The sequence below is a fragment of the Protopterus annectens genome, chromosome 10.part0 (assembly GCF_019279795.1).
Source record: "Protopterus annectens isolate FY-2018-M chromosome 10.part0, PAN1.0, whole genome shotgun sequence".
Classification (NCBI taxonomy): domain Eukaryota; kingdom Metazoa; phylum Chordata; order Ceratodontiformes; family Protopteridae; genus Protopterus; species Protopterus annectens.
In genome coordinates, this window is record NC_056744.1 from 420578070 (window position 1) to 420604141 (window position 26072).

The 26072-nt window shown below is 42.3% G+C and overlaps 1 protein-coding gene across 1 annotated transcript in view; it reads right to left on the reverse strand.

Annotated features, from left to right (window-relative positions):
- CDC73 (cell division cycle 73) overlaps window positions 1-26072 on the reverse strand; it is a 2122897-nt gene that overhangs the window by 1920645 nt on the left and 176180 nt on the right. The window contains exon 2 of the mRNA XM_044085321.1: window positions 13912-14017. Within this exon, the coding sequence (XP_043941256.1) occupies window positions 13912-14017 (106 nt within the window). The remainder of the gene's footprint in view (window positions 1-13911; window positions 14018-26072) is intronic.

The window sequence follows — 26072 nt, forward strand, 5'->3', positions numbered from 1 at the left end:
GCATTTCTTTATTATCCAGCGGATGTTGTCAGTTGGATGCGATATTTTCTCAGACTGTTGAGATTTCGTTGCCTCGTATATTTGGCCTGGCAAATTCTGTGTGTGTTTTTATTTTTTATTGTCTTTTTTTTAACCTTTAGACAGGTAACCAAGATGGTGTTTCTCATAGATGCATTGTATTGTTTATGAAACATGGGGTCGCTTGTGTGAATGCTTCATGTTGGTGATTGCAGACACTAGGAGCTATTGCTGAAGGGTAGTTCAGGGAAATGCTTCATGTTGGTGCTTGTGCATACATCAACATTTTAGTGTCATAGAAAAGATGTTGCATGGTTGGCTAATCCATCTGGCCATTTTGTCATCCTGGGAGCTGGCTGTGTTATACTGAATCACTGGTAAAGTATGTCTTCTATCAGAACACATGCTATCTAGACTAGGTAACATGTCTTGGTGTTCAACAGTTTTTAGAAACGTCTAAGCAGAGTGAGAAATCCATGTTGCTGTTGTGAATGTGAATATCTTGTGAGTCAGGTGACGGGCAGCAACCCCACCAAATGTTCTTTTTGCACCAGTGGTGATTACTACAGCAAATCTGTCATAAATGAGATATGAATTGGGGTGACTTAAAATTTTGAAGAAAGGAATGGTACATGTCCTACGTCCATTTTTTATAATTTTACTGATGACTGCACATACCCTTCAACCATCCAAGAGAAATTATATTTTGGTCGATTTTCCTGTTGGTGCTTGTACATAGGAGGAAATTTTACTGAATGGTTGTTTAGGGAAAATCTTTCATTCTGGTGCCTGTGCATATATTATATTGAAGGGCTCACTTGGGTGAATTCTTCATTTTGGTGGCTGTACATACTAGGAAATGTTATACGCGTTTCGTTTGGGTAAGCGTTTAGGTTTGGTGATTGTGCATTCCTCAACATTCTACTGAAGGGGTTGCTTGGGTTAAGTGTTCATGCTGGTGGTAGTACATACTAGGAAATGTTACTGAAGGCTTGTTTGGTACAACATTTAATTAGATGCATGTATACCTGGATATACTAATGAGGATGTTGCTTGGGGAAATAATTAATTGTGTATCAGGGAAGTACATGGTCTGACTGCTGATGTGACCGCTGAGCAAAATAGTTTATTGTGCCATTTTGGTGCTTGTGCATACACAATGCAAACAACTGGAGGGGTTAGTGGGGAAACATAGAAATTAAGTCTGAAAATTAAATATGGTTACATTACTTAGAATACAGCACAGAAATGTAATTATAGTGTAATATGCCAGCATACAAGACATCACACACACCACTGACTAATTAAATAATGTAAAATAAGCAGACAAGAAATCACTTCTGCTTGTATTATTCTATTTGTGATTAGTAGTTGCATGAGTGAGATAAAAGTTATCACCTGTTGACAACTGCCAGCATGGAGCTACCATATTTTTTGTGCATTTTTCCTGGCTTTGTCAGTCGTGTGGAATTTACGTGGGAGGAAGGGCTCAGTAATATGTAAGTGTTATACTATTTTACTGAATTACTCAGGTGTTCTCCTTACTGATAATGAGTCTGTGTTACACAGCAGCTGCACAAAGTAATATAATAAATGCCTAGTCAACAGGTTATGTGCAGCAATTATCACATTTGTCTGAGCATGCATAACTTTTCAGTACTGAAAGGAAGGTCACTATCACATTAGCAATAAGTGCAGTTACAATACAGCAGTGAGTTATCACTTTTAGTAGAAGTCGTTATCACTTTGATGAATGCACAAGCCAGATTGTGTTTTTTCTCTATTTGTAGTCATTGCAAGCCACCCCCCTCCATTCTTCATCAACTAGCTAGCCTCCAAAACCTCTGAAGTTTTATATATATATATATATATATGGTTCTACCTGACATAGTCGAAACCACACAACACCGACAACCACATCACCGACACCACATATTCGACAGTCCATAAACACGAAACCACACATAACCGACAACGAAATAACCGACGGTACACAAACACGAAACCCCATACACTGCACACACCACAATAACAATTAAAAACAAAACACATCCCATTTCACAAACCACACACACAACGCAAGCACACCAAAATCCTTACAAGCCCACACTAAACCTTACCTAACCCTAAGGTCCGTCACTATCGCACACTTACCTACCCGCCCCTAACCTAACTCACTTAACCCGCCCCTATCGCTCCCTAACCCTAACTCACTTAACCCACCCCTATCGCCTCCTAACCCTAACTCACTTAACCCACCCCTATCGCCTCCCTAACCCTAACTCACTTAACCCACCCCTATCCCCACAGACCGTCAATCTCCACACTTACCTGCTCCTCACCCCGCGCGTACTCACACAGCCTTTCCCCATGTCGGCATCCTCGGCGTTGGTGTTGTCATCCGTCAGGTCGGTCTTCTGCATTGTCGATGTTCTGCCACTCGCGATTGGCCGGTCTTCTTCGTTGATCTTCTGAGCTCAATTCGCTGTCGGTCTTCTGCGCTGTCGAAGTCAGGTAGAACCATATATATATATATATATATATATATATATATATATATGTATCTGTGCATATGTGTATATCGATATATATGTATGTATGTACATAATGTACACATGAATATCAGTATGGTCAGGAAGGTTCCTCTTCAGAGATTTATGCCAACTTCTCTTGTGTTGGTGGGTGCATCATGGGGGGCATACCCAGCCATCCATGGATCTTGTGATCGACCTGGATTGCAGTTGGGAACTTGGAGACTCGTTCAGCTCAGTCCCATAGTGCTGCTGTCCTAGGTAGAAATGGCCTCAGGGCTGCCACTGTGATGCAGTGTTTCCCTCCGGAAAAGGACACATGCAAAAAGACAAAGCCTGGGGCATAATTAGTCTTTTCACATGTTGTCTTGGTTGAGCTCTCCACTTAGTTTCCCTCCCTTCAGGTGTAGTAAATGTATGTAGGTCAGGGTAAGACCCTTTACATAAGCTCCCCCCTTTGAGTCCTTATGACCATTGCCGAAAGGACACATGTACATGGAAAAGGTAGAGGTAATGCAGAGTGCTGGCACTGCATGCAATCAGGAGTCATTGCTGCTACCAGCAGTCTGAGTGGGTAGCCAGCACAGGTATGGGACACTCCAGACGCCCACGGCCTGTAGTCCCGTGCCTGTCCTAGGCATATTAGTGGAGTTGCAGTCCTTACCTTGTTTTTTATCTTTACATGTGCCCTTTCTGTGCCCCCTTGTCAGTCGGTGTGTGTAATTTTGTGTTTTCACGGGTGGTAGGTATGTACCTCCGCAGCGTCATCACCACTTATGTACCTTATGAAAAGAATAATGCCCCTGTGGATAGGAGTGAAGATTTGGATGGTCTAACCAGGTAATGCATTATGAAATACATATATATGTACTTTTCCAATAGATCTGTCAAACATCAGTAGTAATCTGTTTGCATTTTCTTTGCTGTACAGGTTTGTCCACATTCTGACACTGACATGGCTTCACGAGCAGGAGAACGACAAGTGAGAGTGTGGGTATGTGGCCATTCCTACATTCACTGGGCTGCCAGCCATGCCTCCATAACTGAAAACCAGTACAACATGAGTTTCTCCACATCCAGTCTGAAGGTATACTGGACTGCAAGAAGAGGTATGCATTGGAGCAGAGTACTGCAGTTGTTGGAAGAGAACTGTTCCATCTACCCTGAGCCCAACATCCTTGTTGCTGCACATTGGAGGGAATGATGTCATCAGTCAACCACTGGGAAGGCTGCGGTTTCAAATCAGAGCAATATTTGTACACCTGCAGTCGTGGTGGCCACGTTGTCATTTTGTGTGGTCGGTGGATCTACAATCTGTCCTGACAGCATCACCACAAAAGATGTTCACCTGTTCAGAAGGGATGGCGTTCACCTAACTGAGGAAGGCATTGCCTTGTTATTGACTGACATCCACAATGGTGTGAGGAGAGCTATGCAGGACTGGAAATATGCAGCTTGTGAGAAGAATGGAAAACACCCATGACCAAGTAGGGACCAGTATGGCAAGTACAACTCTGAAATGTGTTGTGTAAAATATATTTTTATGAGTTTGGCAAATAACTGTGGTAAGAAGCTGGTGAAGATGCTGAGAAAGAACTGTTTCTGGAGAGTGCTAGCATGTACAATCGAATATGTATTGTATGTGTATATGTATAATATTGATAGTTCCAACATATAAAATAATTGGGCCTGTATGTTGTACACATGTGCAGATATCTAGGTTTTGGACTTAGGTTATGGAAATTATGATTTTTTTTCATATTTTGGTAAATAACTTTGCAAGGGAGCATCTGAATGTGCTAAGTAATACCTCATTTTGAAGACAGTACTGATAGTTCTAACATGGGAAAAGAATGGTGCCTGTATGTTGTACTCATATGCAGATATCAAAGTTTGTTTCGGACATGGGTTATGAAAATTATGATTTTTTTTTCATATTTTGGTAAATTAACTTTACAAGGGAGCAACTGAATGTGCCAAGTAATACCTCATTTTGATGACAGTATTGATGGTTCTAACATGGGAAAAGAAAAGTGCCTGTCTGTTGTACTCATGTGCAGATATCAAAGTTTGTTTCAGACTTAGGTTATGGAAATTATGATTTTTTTCATACTTTGGTAGAGAACTTTGCAAGGGAGCATCTGAATGTGCCAAGTAATACCTAATTTTGAAGACAGTATTGCTGGTTCCAATATGGTAAAAGAATTGTGCCTGTATGTTGGACACATGTGCAGATATCAAAGTTTGTTTGGAATTAGGTTATGGAAATTATGATTTTTTTTTCATATTTTGGTAAATAACTTTGTAAGGGAGCATGTCAGTGTGCCAAGTAATATCTCATTTTGAAGACAGTGTTACTCCTTACAACATGGTAAAAGAACTGTGTCTGTGCACTCTACACATGTACAGATATCAGTTTGTTTAGTCTTGTACAATTATGAAAATTATACATTTACAATACTTTTCATTATTATGCCCATATCTTTGCAAGGGAACATGGTGATCACACAAATGATGCATCATTTTGAAGCTGACATTCAGATGCACAACTTCTACACTGATATGTAGGCTCTGTCTGTTACAGGTGATGAGATATTATGCTTTGTTTATTTATCAATTATGAGAAATATTATATTAATCATATTTCTTTGAATATCTCTGTAAAGGAGCATCACACAGTAATGGTTGAGGTATAATTTTAAAGCTGACATTCATACTAACAAATTGCATTCAAATTGTATGGGTCTGCATGGTACATTGACCAAGATATTATGCTTTGTTTTTCCAAAAAGGTAAAAAATATGCACAATATCAGCATTCCTTGCCAAATATTTAATAATGACTTTGATATACACTATCAACATTTACACTGTTGGTAAGGTCAGTGTCTGCTGAACAACGTTCGCGTTTACATTTTTAGTCTAGCTCTTATAGTTAAAGAATTATGAACATTTGTTTTCTGTATGGTTTTAGAAATGGATTTTCTGAAAATGAGCTCAGGCTGCACTGTTGTTCCTATGGTGGAATTAAGCAGGCAGCTTTTCCTGAGCTGCTCCGGAGTGAATGAGTTAAATTGTGTGCCAGTGTATTTTGTTTCCTGGCAGGAATTGAGCTTGAAGATGTATTTGGTAGATCAAAGCTGTGTGCCACAGTGCCATGGCTAATCTACAAAGGAGTATACGAGTGTGTGCCTCCTTGCTTGTTTATATACCACATGACTGGTGTTCGTCTATCAGTAGTTGTCCTGGATGAAGTAAGTCCTTGAAGGCCGTTAGGGCATTTTGAACAGCTAGCATCTCTTTCTGGTTGATATGCAGATGCATTTGTTTTTGGGTCCATATGCTCTGAATGCATCTTCCTGCCATGTGGGCCCCCCCAGGCATAGTCCGATGCATCTGTTAAGGTGTGGCTGGCAGGGAGGTAAGAGTGAAGGGCCGCCCCATGTTTTGGTGACATTCCTTTAACCACCATAGAAACTCCTGTTGTAGGCAGGGTACGAGAGGAATCACTGCTTCCAGACTGAGAATGTTGACTCCATAAACTTTTCAGGTACCACTGACGTTTCCTCATATGCAGTCTTGCATATGTAATCAGTAGGATGTAGGATGCCATAAAGCCCAGAGCTTGCAGAATTTGTCTTGCAGATAACTGGGTCTTTGTTGCCATCAGTTTGAAGTAAGTAGTCAGTTGCCTTTGCTTGTCTGGCGTGAGGTAAGCCATCTTGGGCAGTTGTGTTCAAGCTTGCACCCAGGAATGTTATCTTTTGAGAGGGTACCAGTTGTGATTTCTTTTCGTTTACTGTGTACCTTAGGCATGTTAGAAGCCTTTTCACAAACGCCAGATGTCGAAGAAGGATGTCCTTGTTCTCTGCTTGAATGAGACAGTCGTCTAAGGATATATTTGTATACTTCTTTGTCTGCAAAATGCAATTACTGGTGCCAGGCACTTTGTAAAGACCCTGGGCGAGTAGAGAAGCCAAAGGGCAGTGCAGAGAATTGATAATACAAAAAACCTGCCTTGAAGCGGAGGCATCTTCTGCATGATTCCCTTATTGGGATATGCAGGTATGCCTCTCAAGTCTAGCCACTAACCAAGCGTTCTTGCCCAGCACAGGCATTAGCTGTTGTAAAGTCAGCATTTTGAATTTTGGAATGTCCAGGAACGTGTTCAAAATCGATAAGTCCAGTATTGGATGCCAGGCATCGTCTTTTCTGGGTATCAGTAAAAGTCTTGAATAAAAACCTTGTCCTTTTTCCTTTTCTGGTACTGGATGAATAGCCCCCATAACCATGAGGGACATAACTTGTTTCTGTGCCTCTGCCCACTGATTTTGTGGCAGATATGGCCAACCATTTGGAAATTGGCAAAGTATGGAAATGAAATCTGTACCCCTGGGATACTATGTTTAATACCCACTTGTCCTAGGTAATTAACTGCCAATTTTGAGCATGAAGTACTAATTTTCCCCCAAGGGGGCTGCCAAAAGATAAGTGCTTAAGTCATTGAGACTGCTTACTGTAGGTTGTGCTTTGTTTCCTCCAGATTTGGAGGTGGAGGCACCCCATTGCTTTGACCTGTAAGAACCCTGTGATTGGTATCTAGAGCCTTTTGAGCACCTGGATTTGCCTTGAGTGGCTCTGTTGGACACAGGAACAGGCCAATTTTTAGTAGGCCAGTGCCTACTGAACCTGGGTGGCTGCACTTGTAAGAAACCTTTTACAGTTTGCACAGATTTAGCTTTGTCTTCCATTTTCTTTAAAACCTCTTCTGCCTTATTACCAAACAGACTCATGCTGCAAGGGGGCATCCAACAATTTAGCATTAACATGACCAGGCAGATTTTACTTCTTGAGCCAGGCATGCCTTCTAATCACAGATCCAGTAACTGCGGCCCAGCAAGAGGCCTCCAAGAAATCAAAACCACATTGCAAAGTATGCTTTCCAACCTGTTGTGCTGAATGCAATAATTTCTGTAATTCTTTATCAGAAATCAACATCATTTTCTGTTTCAGTAAGCCCATAACATGCTGTTGATATTTAAGCATATGAAACTGGCAGTTTAATGCCTTAATTGCCAAGGTTGCAGATGTATAAACCTTCTTTACCCATCTATCCAGCGCCCTGGAATCTCTATCAGAGAGGGTAAGATGTTTGGCTGTAGAGGCCTTTACACCTTTGGGACCCTGTGAGATAGTCTCAGGATCAGCAGCAAGATTTTTGAATAAAAATTTGTGGGAGTCAGGAACCCTGTAATATCTGTTTGGCTTACTAGGAGCCGAAGGTAGGGAATCAGGAGCCATGCTTGATTCCGAAAACACATCACCAACAATGTCTAATACAGGGGGTAATGCCAAAGGCCTATGCTGAGGAGGAAGAAGAAGGAAATCCCCAAGCCTCTTTTTTGAATAAGAGAAATCCTGACTCTCCCAGTGAAAATGTTCCCTTAAAGTATGCAAGGTTTCTCCGAAGAAGTAATCCTCAGGAGGAGATACAGACGGGATGGATTCTTCTGCATCAGAATCCTCATAGGGTGGAATAGAAAATTCCTGATCAGAAGAAATGGAAACCTGATCTGAAGATTCATAATCAATGCCTTGCCTAGGCCTCTTAGCAAGGGGGGAGGTTGGGAACCCATGATCAAGGTAATTAAGTCCTCAGTCATTTTGATAATCTGTTTTTTAGGCATAGGGCCCTGAGTACGTGGCTCATGTGTCAGTTTTTTCAGACATAGATTTTTTTGTTATTGTTTTTGAGCCTTGCGTCAGTTTTATATAAATATGTTGAGGCCTGAAAACACCCTCAGAGGCCAGTGCCTGCTCAGTGGCTTCGGACCCATCCAAGGGAGAGACATCCGCGGGTTCAATACTCTGAGAATCTCGTGGCATACCGGACTCCGCATGGGTCTCAGTAGAAGCCTGTGACTCAAAATAGCGGGTATCAGGGGCTGCGAAAGCGCCTCACTGAATACCGGCAAACTGGCGACTGGCTTAGAAGTTTCATCGTCTGTTTTGGACCTCGATTGTCTTTTTCTTTGCGTTTTTTTGTGAACTCCAGTAATCGGATTGCTAACCAACAACATTTCAGAGTAATTAAATCTTGATCCAAAATATTTAGAAGCAAAAATATACAGACGCTTAATAGTGCATTGGTTAAATCTAGCACAAAACAGACAGCAAGGCATGTTATGATCTGGGCCTAAGCAAGGAACACAATACAAATGAAAATCCTTACGAGGTATTTGCTTCCCACAAGTAATGCAATTATTAACTTTTACTGACATCGATAAGGAGCAAGAAAAAGTTTCCCCAACGGGGTACTTTGGTTTAGTTGAAGACTTCAGTTCTGAAACTCTAATGCGAAAATTTCAGGAGTCGGCCAACCGGCACTTGCGAACTGCTTCGGGCACCGCGCAGCAAGAAAGACAGAATAAAATGGCGTCGGCTGCATATTTTATACCCCTGATGACCTGATGTCATGGAAGAGGAGACAGCAACCGACGCAAGACCCAAGACTTTGTTATTCAGGCCGACTGAGGGCAACCTGCCAGCAGATTACCCAAATGTAATGACTACAACAGTGAAACATTTAGAACATCGGGTCAGGGCAACATTAAAAAGTCAAGAACATAAAGGTTCTCGAGTCCCTGACACTTGGGCTGGGACATCTGTTGCAGCATGAAGAATGCCTGTCAAATCTTTTTACAGTCCAGCTGGGCTTAAACTGATCAGTAAGGCATAAGGAATGTTAAGGAAGAGTGAAGGAAGTTCCTAAACTCTGGTTCAGACAAGACAAGAACTACACCCTTGAAACCACTGTATGACATGGGAGTTCTTTGCTATGTACAGGACTGAATGATGCTGTTGTGTCTTTCGGCTTTTCCCGGTTAGAGGTCGCCACAGCGAAACTCCGGTCCACTAATGATTGGTAGTTGATTTTTACACGCCGAGTTACCAGCCCTGACGCATAACCTTCAACGAAGGCACGCCCATTCACGCATGTCTCCACGCAGAAGGCGCTCTAGCTGAGAAATCGAACCAGACAGTGTCTTACTGTGAGGCGACAACGCTACCACAGCACCTGAATGATAATGGTTAAAAATAAAACGTGTATAACATAAAGCATGAAAATATTAATTTTACTAACTATTCATGTGCGTTCATATGTCACTGCTTAAAATTGAGAATTTAATAAAAAAAAAAAAACAGTGGTCAGGATCCGCCACATTATGCATGCACTCAGGTCAATGGACCACAAGTATAAGTATGGCTCAAACGTCATGTTGACATAAATGACCCGAGACATCCGTCTATTCATACAGTCTAAAGGAGTACATCATGGAGCTCTCAGAATGCGGGCCCAGGATGGTATTAGCCTACCATTGAGGCAGCACATTACCTTCTCCAAGGCTGATGCTACAAAACAAACAGAAGACCACTGACGAATAACTGGAGTGATTTCTGGTGTCATTCTAAGGGGATGCACATTTGTCAGCATGGAAGATGAAAGTCAACAGACCATACTGCTTTGTCAGGGATGGTCTGCACTTCTCCTTTCTAGGCATTTGAATATTAGCTAAAACACTGTCCTCCTCTGTGTCTTTCAGGCAATATCTAACTAAAAGTACTTCTGACATAGCAAATCACAACCAAGAAAATCTAAAGGTGTTACTCCACTCCCTATAAGATCTCCTCACCCTAGAGAACGCGGATGCCTGCGCAGTCAGTAAGACATGGTTTAAAGCTGCAGAGAGCACACTGGCAGTGCAAGGCTAAAATGCCTTCCACACATTTAGACAGACAAGAACTAAAGGTGGAGGTGTCTCTATTTACACCAAAAGTAAATAAACCTCACAGCTGGTCAAACTTGACAATGCACTTGCGCTTCTTCGTGTTCAAATTATCACAGTTAAAATCCCATACCACTTCCTTAGAAGCTACAGATCTCCCTGTATGACCCAGAAAACCCATAACATATACTTAAGCTTACTACAAACACTCCTCATACAACCCAATACCATATTTATGAACAACTTTAATTGCCACACTATTCACTGGGAATCCTATGAGACACCAAACATGCAAGCACGGAGATTCCTGGATTTTGTAAATGCAAACTCCCTGGACTAGACTGTCAATACACTGACCAGGGGTGCAAACATACTGGATCTGGTCCTCACTAATATGGGACAGCATACCCCCTAGTATAATGTCCTCTCTAGTAAGGTCTGACCACAAAATGGTTTCCTTTGAAGTAAAAAAAATAAAGCCTGCTACTCTAACCATGGAATTTTCAGGAACTACCCCAAGGCTAACTTCCAACTACTAAGTGATAACTTGGCAAAATTTCATGTCCCCATAACCACTAAGAACACTGCTGCCCATGTGGGACTGCTCACGGAAACCCTATACAATCAAGCTAATAGTTCCCAATCAAGTAAATGTTCCTAGCCAGTCAATGCAATACAGTGACCAAAAAATTGTGTCTACAAACCTGCTGGGCATGGTCTGTACTAGTACAAAGTTGCTAAGGCCTGAACTCCTTACATGTATCAATAAGGTCAATATCACCCCTCCCCATCTTTCAAAACCACAACGAAAGACTTCCTAGCTAAAATCTGGCTCTGTTCTTGCTCAAAATCAGGATAAACTGTATCCTTAAATGTGAACAAGTACTTTTTCATTCCTTACACCTCCTTACTCTCCATTCACTTACTTTCTTACTTCTATCAAATTCTCTTCCATTATTTTCTCTCTAAATAAACCATAAGCCTGCTTTTCCCTCACTTCATATTGCATACCTGTTTGTATTAGACTAATGTACTTTTAAATTTCTCTACAAACTGTCTAAAATTTCTCTAAATATTGAATAATCATAACTTGTATAGATTAACCAATTTTTTATATTGTCAAATTTGTTATAATATTATTTAAACTGCAGATGTTCTCGTTTTATTTTTGAAGATTTTAAAATGACTCCTCTTAAAATAGTTTGTAAACAATTTGAAGCATTTCTCCCAGGACCTCCGCTGAAAATGGGCATCTACCCAGTCGGACTTTCCCAGTAATCAAAATGTCAAATAAACCCTGAAGTCACACGGTGGACAGCCAGCTCGCTCACAAACAGGAGCAAGGAAGTAATACTTGGGAGTTCACCTCTACAAAGAGGCCAGTCAAAAGCAGCGTTCCACAAGGACTGGTCCTAGGACCACTCATTTTTGCCATTTATTTCTCAGACGTCAAGGCCAATGTCAAGGGCCTAAGGCTGACCAAATCTGCAGACAATAGCAGATTAGGAGTGACCACAGAATTCCCCACCAACATTACTGTGCAGGAAGGGCTAACACAGAAATAACTTGCGTCACAGCCATGGACTAAATCTTAAACTAAACGCCAAGAAATTCATAACAGTATCTTTCAGGCGGCCACCAACTCCTGGTAACCATCATACTGACAGCACAACCTTAAGAAGCAATGCAGTAGTCAAAAGACTTGGGAACACAGACAGAGTAATCTAGCCTTTGACCATTGCATGTCTACAGTACTGAGGAAATCACTCTATGCTATACATAGTCTAAACAAAGACTGGCATCTAATACCAAGGAGGTCACGGTTCCACTATATTCAGTATTAAATCAGATCTACCATGGGAATACAATGCCCCCTTTGGTAAGTACCTAACCAGGCACATCCATCTGAAAGTCCATAGGTTCATCACTAAAAGAATAAAAAGGCATAAGTAACATGCCCTATACAGACTGCCTCAAACTCCTATCCCTGTATTCTGTCTTCTACATGCTGTTGAGGGGAGATCTATCCATCTATGGCATACAAGGTATTGTCAGACCCCACCTGACGGACCTCCTGCATATCCACAAAATGACCAGTGCCAGAGTTATTCCTTCTAAAGACTTTAACCTTGCCTGTGTTATAAACAGGACCTTCTGGAAAGACGGGTATTTATGCCAGAGACTAAACCTTCTTTGGAAAAGTCTCTCCATCCATATGAAGCAGAGTTCCTTCCTAACCCAATTCAAGGGTAACTTGGATATCTGGATGTGGAACAAGAAATTCATTCCTGGTTTGGCACCTATGCCCATCTCCCAGGGCACAGCTTGTAAATGTTTTGATCTTCCAAGCCCCTGATTACACTTAAGGGTACCAGAATTTGCCAGAGATTTGGGGTGCATGGCTGGGCTTAAATACCCTACTGATCATTACGGTACTACATGCCTATGAACCTATGTATGTTGAACTGCTACTGATGGGACACCAAGGATTCCTGTAATAAGGAGGAAAATCTTTGACTTCTAGCAGAAGTTATGACATTTGTAATTACAAGTTCTGTTAATGGAGAGATATGGTACATGGTATACTTAGAAACAAACAGGATTTCTCACTCTTAAAAAGTGCACATGTCCACATAAGTGAAGCACAACAGTTCCCTGTGAAAATGTTTTTAATATATACACATTATCTACCCTTGTTCACCAAGAACTATTTAACATCCGAGTGGAACCGTACTCCTTTCATATTCTCTTTCCTCTGTTTTTGTTGCAAGTTCAGGAAAAAACATTACAAACAACTGACATTTCACATGCACTGTGCACATATCAGAGGCTTTATCAAGCTTTCCAGAACAAAGTTTTAAACTTGTTAGGTATTAAGTCTCTCTGAAGGACAAAAATATAAAACCTGCACAGAAGTTATCCAACAGCATGTCTAGTCATAGGTGAATTACACAGAAACCATGATGGCAAAGTGAAACAATGCATCTTAGTACTAAGACTTTTCGGCAGAACCTCACAAATATAAACTATAATCTAGAACTGAAGTAGTACATGTTAATGCATCTGCATATCAATAAGATAATTATTTTCCATTTCACCAAACATGGCTTTCAATTAATAAGGTAGTCTAATTTGTGCAACCAAACACAGACTGGTCTACCTCCTTATAAACATTTTCTCCTCTTTGTTCAGTATTCCTTTGAACATAATGTCCCCTTAAATGCCATAATGATCCATCTGTTCCCCTCATAGGGGACCAAATAATGGACTAGTTTAAATCATAAGTCTAGAAACTTCTTAGATTCTTTTTTTAGTGAAGTGTCTTCTGACAGAAGAAACAAATAATGGACCAGTCAGCACTGGCACTTTATAACACAAGCCCACTAAAGCTGTGAACACTGCATTTTACCTGCAGCCTATCACATCTCAGGGGCTGTATATAGTTAATCAATCATCACTGCTTATGGAAGTATTCTGTCAATCAGAAGTGGTTCCAGAGTGCTGTGTAAACCACTCATAACTGCAAGCCAGAGACAATGACAAGTCATCTGTTTAATACAAAGTCTTCATACTTACTGCTGCACGTCGTACATACACAGGGTGAGAGAGATGTACATTATTGAGCAGGAACAATATTGAATCAAGACTGTAATATTCTCTTGGCTGGCCCTCTTTCCCAGTTCTGAAAAGAGAAAAAAAAAACTAAATATTTCTTACACTGAAGAAGGCATCAGAAAATCATATAAAATGTTAAAGAAAATGCAGCTAGCATACAATGTCTAGATGCGAGCTATCCAAAAAGGTTGAGTTCAGTCTTGCTGATGCACGTGGGATACTAGTAAATTTTTACATGCAAAAAAGGAAAACCACCACGATCCTTTAATTTAACAAACTATCATTAAATTACTAATTTTTTCCAGGCAAAGACCATGCAAAGTCGATGATTAGCAAAACACAATAAAACCAACTACTTTACTATAAATTAAATTAACAAAATAACTTGCGACACACCATCCAAAGCATTTCAAGAGTGCCTTTTCTCCCATTTTAAAATCACTATCAGTGTTTTCTAATGTAAATTCAATACTGAGACGCATTATAACTGAACAAACTCAAGGATAGAGATCCCCAAATTTTTTTCCAAGTAACTCATTCAAAAAATTAAAATGCTATAAAACAAACTATCGGCATAAACATTTTATGTTGTCCTACATGCAAATTTATTGCCAGCAAATAAGATTATTCAACATTTCAATTAAACTCCATATTCCCTTTAGCCAAGTACTTCCTAGGTGTCTATTAAATTGAAGAGTTCAGTCTAAAAATATCTTTAAAAGTTTGTTCTATAAACATCTGTTCTATACTGGAAAATATGCAATGATCTGTTAAAGCCAATCTTAAAAGTTTTACCCTGTGAACCCTACAATGCGGCAGGCTCTTAGTTGTATTTTACTAATACTATCAAGCTACTTAAAGGCCTTACAAGTCACCACCACCTCTGTCATATCAAAAATTACAAACCTTTATGGCATCAAAATGGACAGATCTAACTTGAGCCACCACCCAGGTATAACACGTACTCTAAATCACAAAGTAAAACAGCCAGAACTCCCTAAACAATAGGCAAGGGGCAATTATCTGATAAACAGCTTATTGATTCATGCATGTCAAGACTGTGCTTCTGTTGGTTTAAAAGTTTTACTTCAGCATTCTCTGACTTGCCCTGAATAGGTCAATGGGTCACTCTTCAGAACATTTTTAAGTACAATTCCAGATGCCATCTCAAGAATGAGCCAAGAAAGAGGACTTGTACAGTAAAACAACCTTGTTAACAATAAAAGGACAGCTCCAGATTACAAAAGGACCATTCACAGAGGAGGTCACAGTCATAGCTTACCATTCTGTGCTTGTCAGGAGATGTCTGCAAAATTGGGAGGAGGGACTACAGTAAACAGACACTCGCAAGTGCAGACAGGATCCTGAACATCTCAAAGAAAACTCAGTGTGTTCTCGGACATTTTTATGCTCAAGCCAGACATATCCAAGCTCTTTAAAATGACACTGTTAAGGAGGATTTTTTATTTTGACTCTTTCCCAACACTTTTTTTAGCGCTAAACATGTGGGCAGTACACCAAGATCAGCACAAATCTTTTCACACAAAGTAACTAGAATATTCCGGATCGTATGACTTAAAAGGTAATTACGACTATACAACTTAATAAAGATGAATAAACTACCAAAATGTACACTAAAAGACAACAAAAATAATGCAAAAAAGGTCAACAATGGAGGAGTCTATACAAGGACAAGCTCCCTGCACTCCCACATCATTACTGCATCTCTAAATATACTATCTCAGACTGTGCAACTCTGGGAGGGGTAAACAAACTAATCCCACGTTTCTATTCTTAGAGCTTAAATCCTTGTCATAAGAAAAAACAAGAGTTAAATTTATTTAGCCCCATGCCTACTAACCATCATGCCTCTCCTCGGATATCATGCTGAGGGGGTCACTATCCAATATGGATTCACTAGAATCACTTTATCACTTTGCACCTCTAAATTCTGACAGTACAGTTGTGTAAGTAAACTTACCATAACAGCAAATGCTAGAATAGATTGCTGCTGCTGCATCCTTAAGCAATATGGGATGTCCTACCATGCATCAGAGCAAATGGACAGCTCCCAAAGCTTTTTTGCTCCTTCCATGTGCCCTAGCCACTGAGGCATAAGGGATGCAGAGTAAAAAAGAAGTTACGTCCTTACCATAACATTCCATGTGGAGTGTTCATCTCGCCTTTGTTCTTACACATGGTGTCGGAGCCGATCCTCGGCTCAGAGTCGGCCGCTTAGCAAAGCTTTGCATCCAGAAGAAGCTCGAGACCAACTACCTACCTCCCACAATTCCCTCTGCCTTTACCTCAGATCTAGTTTGCAATAAACAATACCAGATCCAGTAATAACAAGTAATCCCCTATAAAGAGAACCTACGTACAGAGAAGGAACGTAACTAACTCAAGCCAGTAGAACAACAGAGAGACCACTAGTGGGAGACAAACAGGCCAGACTTCTAAACCGAACGTTCTTCCAGACCTGAGGGTGGGAATGTAAGAACAAAGGCAAGATGAACACTCCACATGGAACGTTATTGGTAAGGTCATAACTTCTTTATGTGAGAGTGTTCAATCTCGCCGTTTGTTCTTACACATGGGTAGCGTCCCTAGCTCCGTTACCCCGAGTGACTCACGGAAGAACGTTCCTGAGCACAGTGGAACCAAAAGATGCTCTGTCCCTGGAAGTCCTGTCCACTTTATAATGAGCGATGAACGTATGTGGTTTAGACCAAGTGGCTGCCGCACAAATAGTGTCCAAAGGCAGACGAGCCGCATGAGCCAAAGATGTAGAAACTGACCTAGTAGAATGTCCCTTTGGTTTGGTGGGCAAACTCTGATTAGAAGCAGAATAAACAAAGGTAATACAATCGGTTAGCCATTTGGAAAGAGTACGCTTCATCACTGCCAAGCCCTTTTTGTTGTCCGCAAAGGCTATAAAAAGTTGGTCTGCTTTTCTATGATCTTTAGTTCTATCTAGGTAGAATCTGAGTTGTCTATTAACATCCAACTTGTGTAACATATATTCCAGCTTATTGTTGTGGTTTTTGAAAAATGTGGGAAGTTCAATGGATTGATTAATGTTGTTAACTGAACAAACTTTAGGGAGGAACGAAGGGTTGGTGCGTAATGATACCCTGTCTGGGTGAAAAATTAAATATGGCTGCTTAATGGAAAGAGCCTGAAGTTCGGATACTCGTCTGGCTGAAGTGATAGCTACTAGGAAAAGAGTTTTCCAGGACAAGAACTTTAATGAACAGGAAGAAGCTGGTTCAAAAGGTGGCAACATTGGCTGGGATAAGAGCAAATTTAGATTCCAAGGGGCTGTAGGAAACCTAACTGCTGGTCTAAGATGAAAAGACCCTTTCAAGAAGGCTTTACAAAGCATACGAGCCATAATGGGCGCTCCGTTCTCTCCTACATGGAAGTTCGAAATCGCAGCCAACTGAACTTTTAGAGTAGCAGTAGAGGCTCCTTGATGAAACAGTATGGAGAGGAACTCCAAAATCTTGTTTAAAGGGGCTACTAAGGGGTCTATATTTTGTTTAGTAGCCCAGAAAACGAAACGTTTCCACTTTCCGGTGTAAATTTTTGTAGTGGAAGCCTTATGAGAGGCTACCAGAATGTCCTGAACCGCCGGAGAGAGAAGATCAGACCTGGCTAAGTAGGGAAGCAGAGCAGCCAAGCTGCTAACTCGAGCGACAGGAGTGATGAGTGAGGAGCTCCTGACGAATGAGTCAGTAGATCTGGCACAGGGTCCAGAATCCAGGGCTCCCGCATTTGGTGAGCTTGAAGAAAGGGGAACCAAATCTGTCGAGGCCAGAATGGGGCAATGAGAATTACAGTCCTTTCCTGGTCCTTGGCTTTCTGAAGAAATCTCGGTATCAGAGGTATAGGGGGGAAAGCGTAAAGGAGACCCGGGGAACAATCGTGAATCAGAGCGTCCCTGGGGACATCCCCTGGAGGGGGAAGAAGGGCAAAGTAGCTTCTGCATGTGGTGTTCATTGGAGATGCAAACAGATTGCAGCAAGGCTGGCCCCACTTGCGGAAGATCCTTTCCGCCACTATCTGGTTGAGGGACCACTCGTGAGGTAACAGGATGGCTCTGCTCAACCTGTCCGCTATGACGTTGGATAACCCCGGGATGTGCGTTTCTATCAGAAAGCGACCCGTGGATTCTGCCCATTGCCAAATTCTCATGGCCTCTCTGCACAACTGGTAAGATTTGGTTCCTCCTTGTTTGTTTATGTACCAGACTACGGACATGTTGTCCATCTGAACTGCAATGGTCCCTAGAGGTAGAAGGGGGGAGAAGTGTAGCAACGCTAGATACACTGCCCTCATCTCTAGAACATTGATGTGCAGGTTGTATTCTAAACTGGCCCATTCACCTTGGACTGTCTGTCCCTGAAAAATGCCCCCCCACCCTATCAGGGAAGCGTCCGTGGTCAATGTGGCTGTAGGTGTGGGAAACACAAACGGTCGGCCGCTGATGAAATTGTGATTCTGTAGCCACCAAGACAGGTGTGCTTTGCAGGTGTTCGTGATGTGAATCTCGTGTGTCAGTGGTAACTGTTGGAACGACCACTGTGCGAACAGCAGCCATTGGAGAACTCTCATGTGTAGCCTCCCCATGGGAACTGCAATGAGGGAAGCTGACATGAGTCCCAAGACTTTCAAGACTAGTTTGGCTGGGGACTTTTTGGACAATAGTAGGAGAGATACGTGTTCTTGCAGGGAAGCTATTCTTGCAGAGGGAAGTTTTAGGAGCAAAGAACGGGTATCTAGCTCTGCCCCTATAAATGAAATATGCTGCGAGGGCTGTAACACAGATTTTTCGAAATTTATCGAAATTCCTAGCTGAACACAAAGGCTGAGAGTGTAGTTCCTGGCCTGTATCAGTTGACGCTCGGTGGTGGCAGAAAGGAGCCAGTCGTCCAGATACGGAAACACGCGGAATCCTAGACGTCTCAAGTGAGACGCTACCACTGCCATGCATTTGGTGAAAACCCTGGGGGCTGAGGTTAGATCAAAGGGCAGGGCTCGAAACTGAAAGTGGCTGGCTCCCAGCCGGAAGCGCAGGTGATCTCTGGACGCTCTGGCCATTTTGATGTGGTAGTAGGCATCCCTGAGATCTATTGAGCACATCCAGTTGTCCTTCTGTAGGAACGGAAGGATCGATTGAAGCGTGACCATCCGGAACTTCTTTCTTGACATACGTATTGAGATTGCTTAGGTCCAAAATTGGCCTCCAGTCCCCTGTCTTCTTTGGAACTAAAAAGAAAGAACCTTGAGTAAGTTCCAGATCCTGCTTGGTCCGCCGGGACTGGTTGGATGACTCTTTCTAGCAGCTTTGTGATTTCTATAGCTGCAGGTTCCCACAGATTGGGTGGAACATCTGGGAATCTTTTTTGTGGTAACGGGGGGAATAGAAAGGGAATTTTGTAACCTCTGGTAATAATGCTTTTTACCCATTTGTCTGATTTAAGTTTTTGCCAGGCCTGAGGGTATAAAGCCAAGCGTCCCCCGACTGCCTCCAGAGCAGGACAGTCGGGCCTCCTCTCAGGAGTGCTGGAAAGGCTTCCCAGGGATGGTATCCCTGTCACCTTGGTTTTGCGGACCCCTTCTGCCGCCAGGGTGGCGTCTTCCACCTCTGCCCCCCCCCCTTTGCCTCTGGAGGGGGCATCACCCTGTGTGCCTGGGAAAGAACTCTGGGGTTTACGAAACCACATCTTTCCACCTCGTTGCCCTTTGGGGTACGGACTGGATGGGGTGGAAAAATGGACTCCGACAGCAGACAGAGTCTTTCCCTCTTGCTCACACCGGGTCAGGGTCTCCTTTACTTTGGGGCCAAAAAGAGTGGCGCCATCAAAGGGGGCGTTAGTAAAAGAAGACTTTAAGGCTTCCGCAAAGGAGCACAGGCGCATCCAGGATTGTCTACGAAGAGCAATCGCTGAAGCTGCAGCCCTACTCGATCCTTCGGCCGCATACGAAATGAGCCTCATGGACGAGTTCACAATAGATGTAAGGGTATTAAGTTGTGTTGTAACCTTATCCGAGACAGCAGCATCTGTACTACCCTGGAGGGTATCTCCCAACTCTTTGACTAGATCCCTCTGTAATCTTGTGAAGTGTGTCAAGTAGTTCAGCAATTGCATGGAAAAAGTCGCTGAACTGAAAATGCGCTTCCCATATCTGTCCATGGTCCTAGAGTCTCTGCTAGGAGGATGGACAGACGAGGAAGATTCGGACATCTCCTTTTTCGTGGCAGCTGCCATCACCATAGCGTCCACTGAACTCCCTTAGTGAGATATGACATCCTGAGGGGCAGTTATATATTTGTTAGGCTTCCTGGGAACTGGTTCCACTGTGTCAGGTGTTTCCCACGCCTTCAGAGCAATCAATTCCATTAACTCGGCGGAGAGACCCAAGAGGAAGAAGGGCGAGCACCAAATGCCTTCAGCAGAACAGACTCATCCTCAGAAGGGGATAGGGCCTGCCAATCACCTCTCTGTTTCAGGATCTCCAAGATGTCAGAAAAGGAGACATCCTCTGTACGTGATTTTGGGGACCCCTCTGACTCATCCAAGTCAGTATCTGATGTTAAGAATTCTTGTGGAGAATCCAAGTGCCTCCTCTTGCACAATCTTTTCCTCGGGACGTCATCGGGGGGGGGGGGCATCCGATGAAGCCTCCAAGGAAGAAGGGGCTCCCTCTGGGAGTGGCTGAGACACTGGTGCTCGACGCTTTTGTGTAGTCGTGGGTGCAGAAGAAGACAACGGACCTTTATGGGAGGGAGAAATTGCATCTGCTGAAGTGGTTGTCTGAGAAGACAATACCTTCCTCATAAGGTCGAAGGCCCCTGGACCCCGAGCCGAGGGATCACCCGGTTCCGAAGAACGCGGAGGTATCTCCAACGTGGAAACCAAGGGCATCGACCCAGAGGACGGAGCCGAAGTGATCCGTGCCGAGGGGGAGAGTCTGCACCGAAACATCGGTTCAACTCTCGGTCCAGGAACGAAGGATAGATAGTCGGCTCCGCTTGTCCGGTAATGGTTCCAACGGAGTCGAGGTCAACGGTGCCGACCGAGAAAGGGACGGTTCCGGCACCAAGGGCTCCACTATCATCAGATCGACGTCTCCCGGCTCCGAAGGCTGAGTAGGCCTCGGAGAAGGATCAGATGGAGATAAAGGAAGGCCTTCGAGTCTCGACACCAATTGAGAGGAGACTGCAATGAGTTTGGACAGGGCCGTGCTCTCCATTAATTACTGCACCACACGATCTATGTCGGTGTCGGAGAGGGGCCTGGAAGACCGAGTCGAAGGAATCGAAGACGGCGCCGACCTCAACAGAGCAGGAGGTGGAAGCTCCATCACCGGTTCCAAGACTCGAGGCTCAGTGACAGACAGAAGTTCGACACTCGGCCCCGAAGTCTGTGGAACCGGTGAACGAACCTTAAATGAAGAACTCTGAGCCGATGACCTGGGCTCAGATGTCTTCGACTCCTTCGAGGATCCAGAAGCCTTGTCTGACTTGTCAAGAGCCTCCTGGAAGGCAGGCTTCAAAAGACCTCTGTCCATAAGCTTCCTGCGGCCTATCTGTCATGACCCTTCCACTAAAGGAATGACAGATAGAACAGTCTTCCTGTAAGTGTTGAGGGCCAAGACAGTAGACACAGGAGCTATGGTTGTCGGTGACAGACATCGTCTGCCCACACTGACACCTCTTAAATCCTGACTTAGCTTTCTGACATTCTGAAAGAAAAAGTAAGTACACCAATACAACACTGTCAAAATAGGTTATCAAGTAGCTATATATATATATATATATATATATATATATATATATATATATATATACACACACTATATATAATAGAAAAAAGGAATGACCAGACCCTACACACACACACACACACACACACACACACACACACACACACACACACACACACACACACACACACACACACACACAAAATAAAAGTCAAGAAATCCTAAAACTTTCGAAGAAAAATTCAAGAAAAGTTATCTTATCTTTCCCAGTTGGTCTGAGCTGTTGTAGAACGATGCGATCGGTTGCAGAGGCAAACTAGATCTGAGGTAAAGGCAGAGGGAATTGTGGGAGGTAGGTAACTGGTCTCGAGCTTCTTCTGGATGCAAAGCTTTGCTAAGCGGCCGACTCGGAGCCGAGGATCGGCTCCGACACCATGTGCAAGAACAAATGGCGAGATTGAACACTCTCACATAATAGTGGTTACTATAACACAACTTCAGTGCTTTCTTACCTCAGAAGGCAGGGAGGCAACAATCCTGCCTGACAGAACATAAACATTCCTGTGCAAAATGACAAAAAAAAAAAAGAGGGATGGGCAGAGGAGGGGGCTACTGCAGTGACCAGTTTAAATATCTACTATAATGTTAAGTTTACTTATATAGCTGTACTATGTTAATCATTAGTTCTTGCTGCAGCAGCCTTAAGCAATATGGGGCCAACATCCCCCCTTGGGGAATAGTCCTAGCAAAACCTGTCCTAGACCTAGGGAAGGAATCTGGCTTGTAGTGTTTAGTAAAGGTATGCAAGTTGCTGTTCTTAGTAAATTTGTAGAGTCCACCTCTTTCCAAAAGCCACAGAAGTAGCTAGGGCTACATTTCCAGAAGTCTATTAGGAGAATATGACACAGAAATAAAACCAGATGCAGTGTCAGTGATTCTCCAAGAAAATGCCTACATCACCGAGAAATAAAACTTAACAGCAACTGAAGAGACTAGAAAGCCTAGATGGCATTAACAGTTACAACAGAATGGTCACTGCTGTGTGAAAGATATCTGCATTTGTACTGATCTGCAGGACGAGAGTAAACTGAAAATAAAATACTATGCATTGCGTACACCTGAAGGAGTGCAGTGTAAAATACCATCTACTATATTTTAGTACTCTATTCCCGAATGATGACCAGAAATTTTAACTAACAAGGGTAAAGGAGCAAAGCACCAAAATGTGCACATTTAAGATACTTTAGGAAGTCTGATTTCTTAGCTCCATTTGATTCTTCTTCCATGCTAGATGTGCTTCATAGTGAAGCTGCTAACTTAAGGCTTGGAAGATGTTGCAAACATAACTAAATAATCTAACAGCATGGGGGTCAGACACAATAACAGTGTATAAAAAGAAATAGTCAAGTATGCAACTGCTGAACAGATCACAACGTAACTTCAAAATACTTCTTACAGCTACAGATTTTATTTATTTATTTTTTGGTAATACAGGCAAACAATTTTTTTCTAAGATACAGTTAAATGAACAAAACCATAAACAGTGTACATTTAATATACTGTTTGAAAGGTACAGGCTCCAGACACTCGCATATGATACTTTATCAGTACTTATTCCAGGCAGAGGTTGCCAAGGAAGTCGAAGACTTAGATGGTGAAAATCACCAATGTCCTAGTAGTGTGGGGTTAGACAACAGGCAAGAAAGAAGAGAAACTGTTATAATTGCTGAGACTTGATTGGATACTTCCTTATATTCTAGTTTACTTTTATTATATTCTAGTTTACTTTTATTATATTCTAGTTTACTTTAAGGATTGTTTTACCTTAAAGATTTTTTTTCTTAAGAGTTTTAGAAGCTCTTGGCTATGTCAGTTAAAAAAATCTTTTCTGTTCACTGACAGAAAAGGAATTAAGTCTAGCTAATCATGAAAGGAGATCAGAAACTAGATTTCTTATTTAGCTGCATTCCCATTTAAGCTGCAAGTACTGTGAGACTATCTGCCCATTCTACCGGGCAGATATAGATCTAACTTAGGCTTTTAAAGCTCAAGTTCACTTTAGTTTCATATCATCCCACTCACTTAGTGCACACTGCAATATTCAGAACAAAACCCTTTTCCATCTTACTTTTAAAAACTACGGTATCTGGAACCAACATGGGAGAGTACTGCCCCCCCACCCTCCCCCATGCAATGTCCTCCCTGGTAAGATCAGACCATAAAATCCAACAAACCAGACCAGCATTGTGGTGAACCACACTTGGAGACACAAAAGTAAAGTAGAATAAAGCACCAATTCCAAAGAACAGGAATGCAGAGTAATAGAAGAAACACAGATTTATTTTATTAAAAATCCACAAAGCTTTCAGGAATGACCCTTCCTCAGAGTGTACGTGTAAAATTCAGCAATCACAATAATACTTAAATGCAAAAGAAACATGTGACAGCCCCAATCACAAATCTCAGTTAAATAATAAACTCAAAGATTAGGTTTCAGCATTTAAAATCTATTACTGTATAAAAATGTTAAACACAGTACAACACTATAGAAAACAATGAGAATGATAAAAAAATCTTTTAAAAATTCATAGAAATCATTTCATCATTTGCTTCTTCCCAAGTACAGGTTGTATACCAACAGCTGTATTCAAGCCAGGTATGTGATCTGCATCTAAAAGTACTATCCACTCATTCATAGACAAGTTTAAGTCCCCACCTCTTCCATTCTTATGCCAGAAATCTATAGCTCTAAATAAAAATTTATTGTCTACAGCTTTCTCACCTACATGTTTAGCGAGTGCATTACTAACCAACCCTCTTCATATTTGATTTAAATTCTGTAATTCTTTCTTCCAGTTTCCTTATGCTTTTCCCAACATAAAGCAATAACGGGCCACATACCAGTCTTGTTCAATATAATTATACAAGACCAGATATCCAATCAAGTTCAAAAACGCTTATGAATTTCTCAAAGACAAAACTACCTGCTACTAAGTGATGGTATAAGAAGTTTCAAAACACCCTCAAACGCAGACAACGCAGACTCCTTTGCAGAGGTGTACACCAATGTCCTGAATAAACCACTTAAGCAGTTGTTTAAAATTGGCTGTACCTGACCGGACTAAAACCAATACAAACAGGCTATAAAACAAGAGAAAGAAACTAATGTCCAAGAACCAGACGGAACTGGCTCAGCAGAGGAAATACATCCCTCTCTAGCTTAAACAAAAAAAAGCCACCCTAGAAAAGTATAACTCATAGGTAGGTACTTGGCTAACGGCCCAATGGCATTTATAAGCCTAGCCAGAGTGTCAGCTTTCGCTGCCCCATTGACTGAGTATCTGTTAAAAAGAGCCAATGAAGTGATCCCAGGGGTGTATTTTCTGTTACCCATCCATTTGTCAAGGTTTCTCTTTAAGAGCGTTAGTGAGGGGCTCTGCCTAATGTAATTAGGAATTTTGTTCCAAACCATGGGGAGTCTTCTGTGACAGCAATCTATCCCTCCAGCATATTCTATTTATTGCTGTGGCGAGGTTTAGCTCACTAGAGCGAGTGGCTCGCAGTGACTTAGACATGCTCCACCTAAAGAAATCCATCAATTCTGAGTTGGACACGGCTTTGTTAGTCAGGCAGAGATCACCTCTGAGTAAGCGATATACCACGGAGTACAGCCAGGGGTTTCCAGTCGGGCTGCATAGATTACTATCTACCTGGGCCCCCAGATCTCTTATCTCTTCTGTATTAAGGGGGCTGCCACCTATGTGGTAATTCATGGGTGTTTTGTTTTTCCCCAAACAGGATGACTATGCATTTTTTGGCATTTAGCTTGAAACCATGACTTTGGCACCAAGTGTCTGCCTCAGTAAGGCCCTTTTGGAGAATGTCCGTGTCAGCCGGAGAGTCAATTATGGCTCCCAGTTTGCAGTCATCGGCAAACTTGGTTAGCCATAGTACTCTTGTGCTTGCCTGTACTTCTGAGAAGTATATGCCGAACAGTAGGGGTCCCAGGACCAAGCCTTGTGGGACACCACTTGTGACTGGTTTAGAATCTGACCTGGAGCCTGCTATTCTTACTGTGCGAGTTCTGTCTGTAAGCCAGTTGACAACCCATCTTGTGACGTAGGGGGTTTATGTTCAGGCTGGTGAGTTTTTCCTATAATTCCCAAGTGGGGAATGGTGTTGAAAGCCTTGGCGAGGTCAAGGTAGGCTGTGTGAACCACCTTCCCCTCATCTATGGCCTTAGTGACAGTCTCGAAGAAGTCAACCAGGTTTAGTAGGCATGATCTGCCCTTGAAGCTGAACTGGATCAGGTCAAGTGTTTGGAGGTTCCCAATATCTTTGTTAAGGAG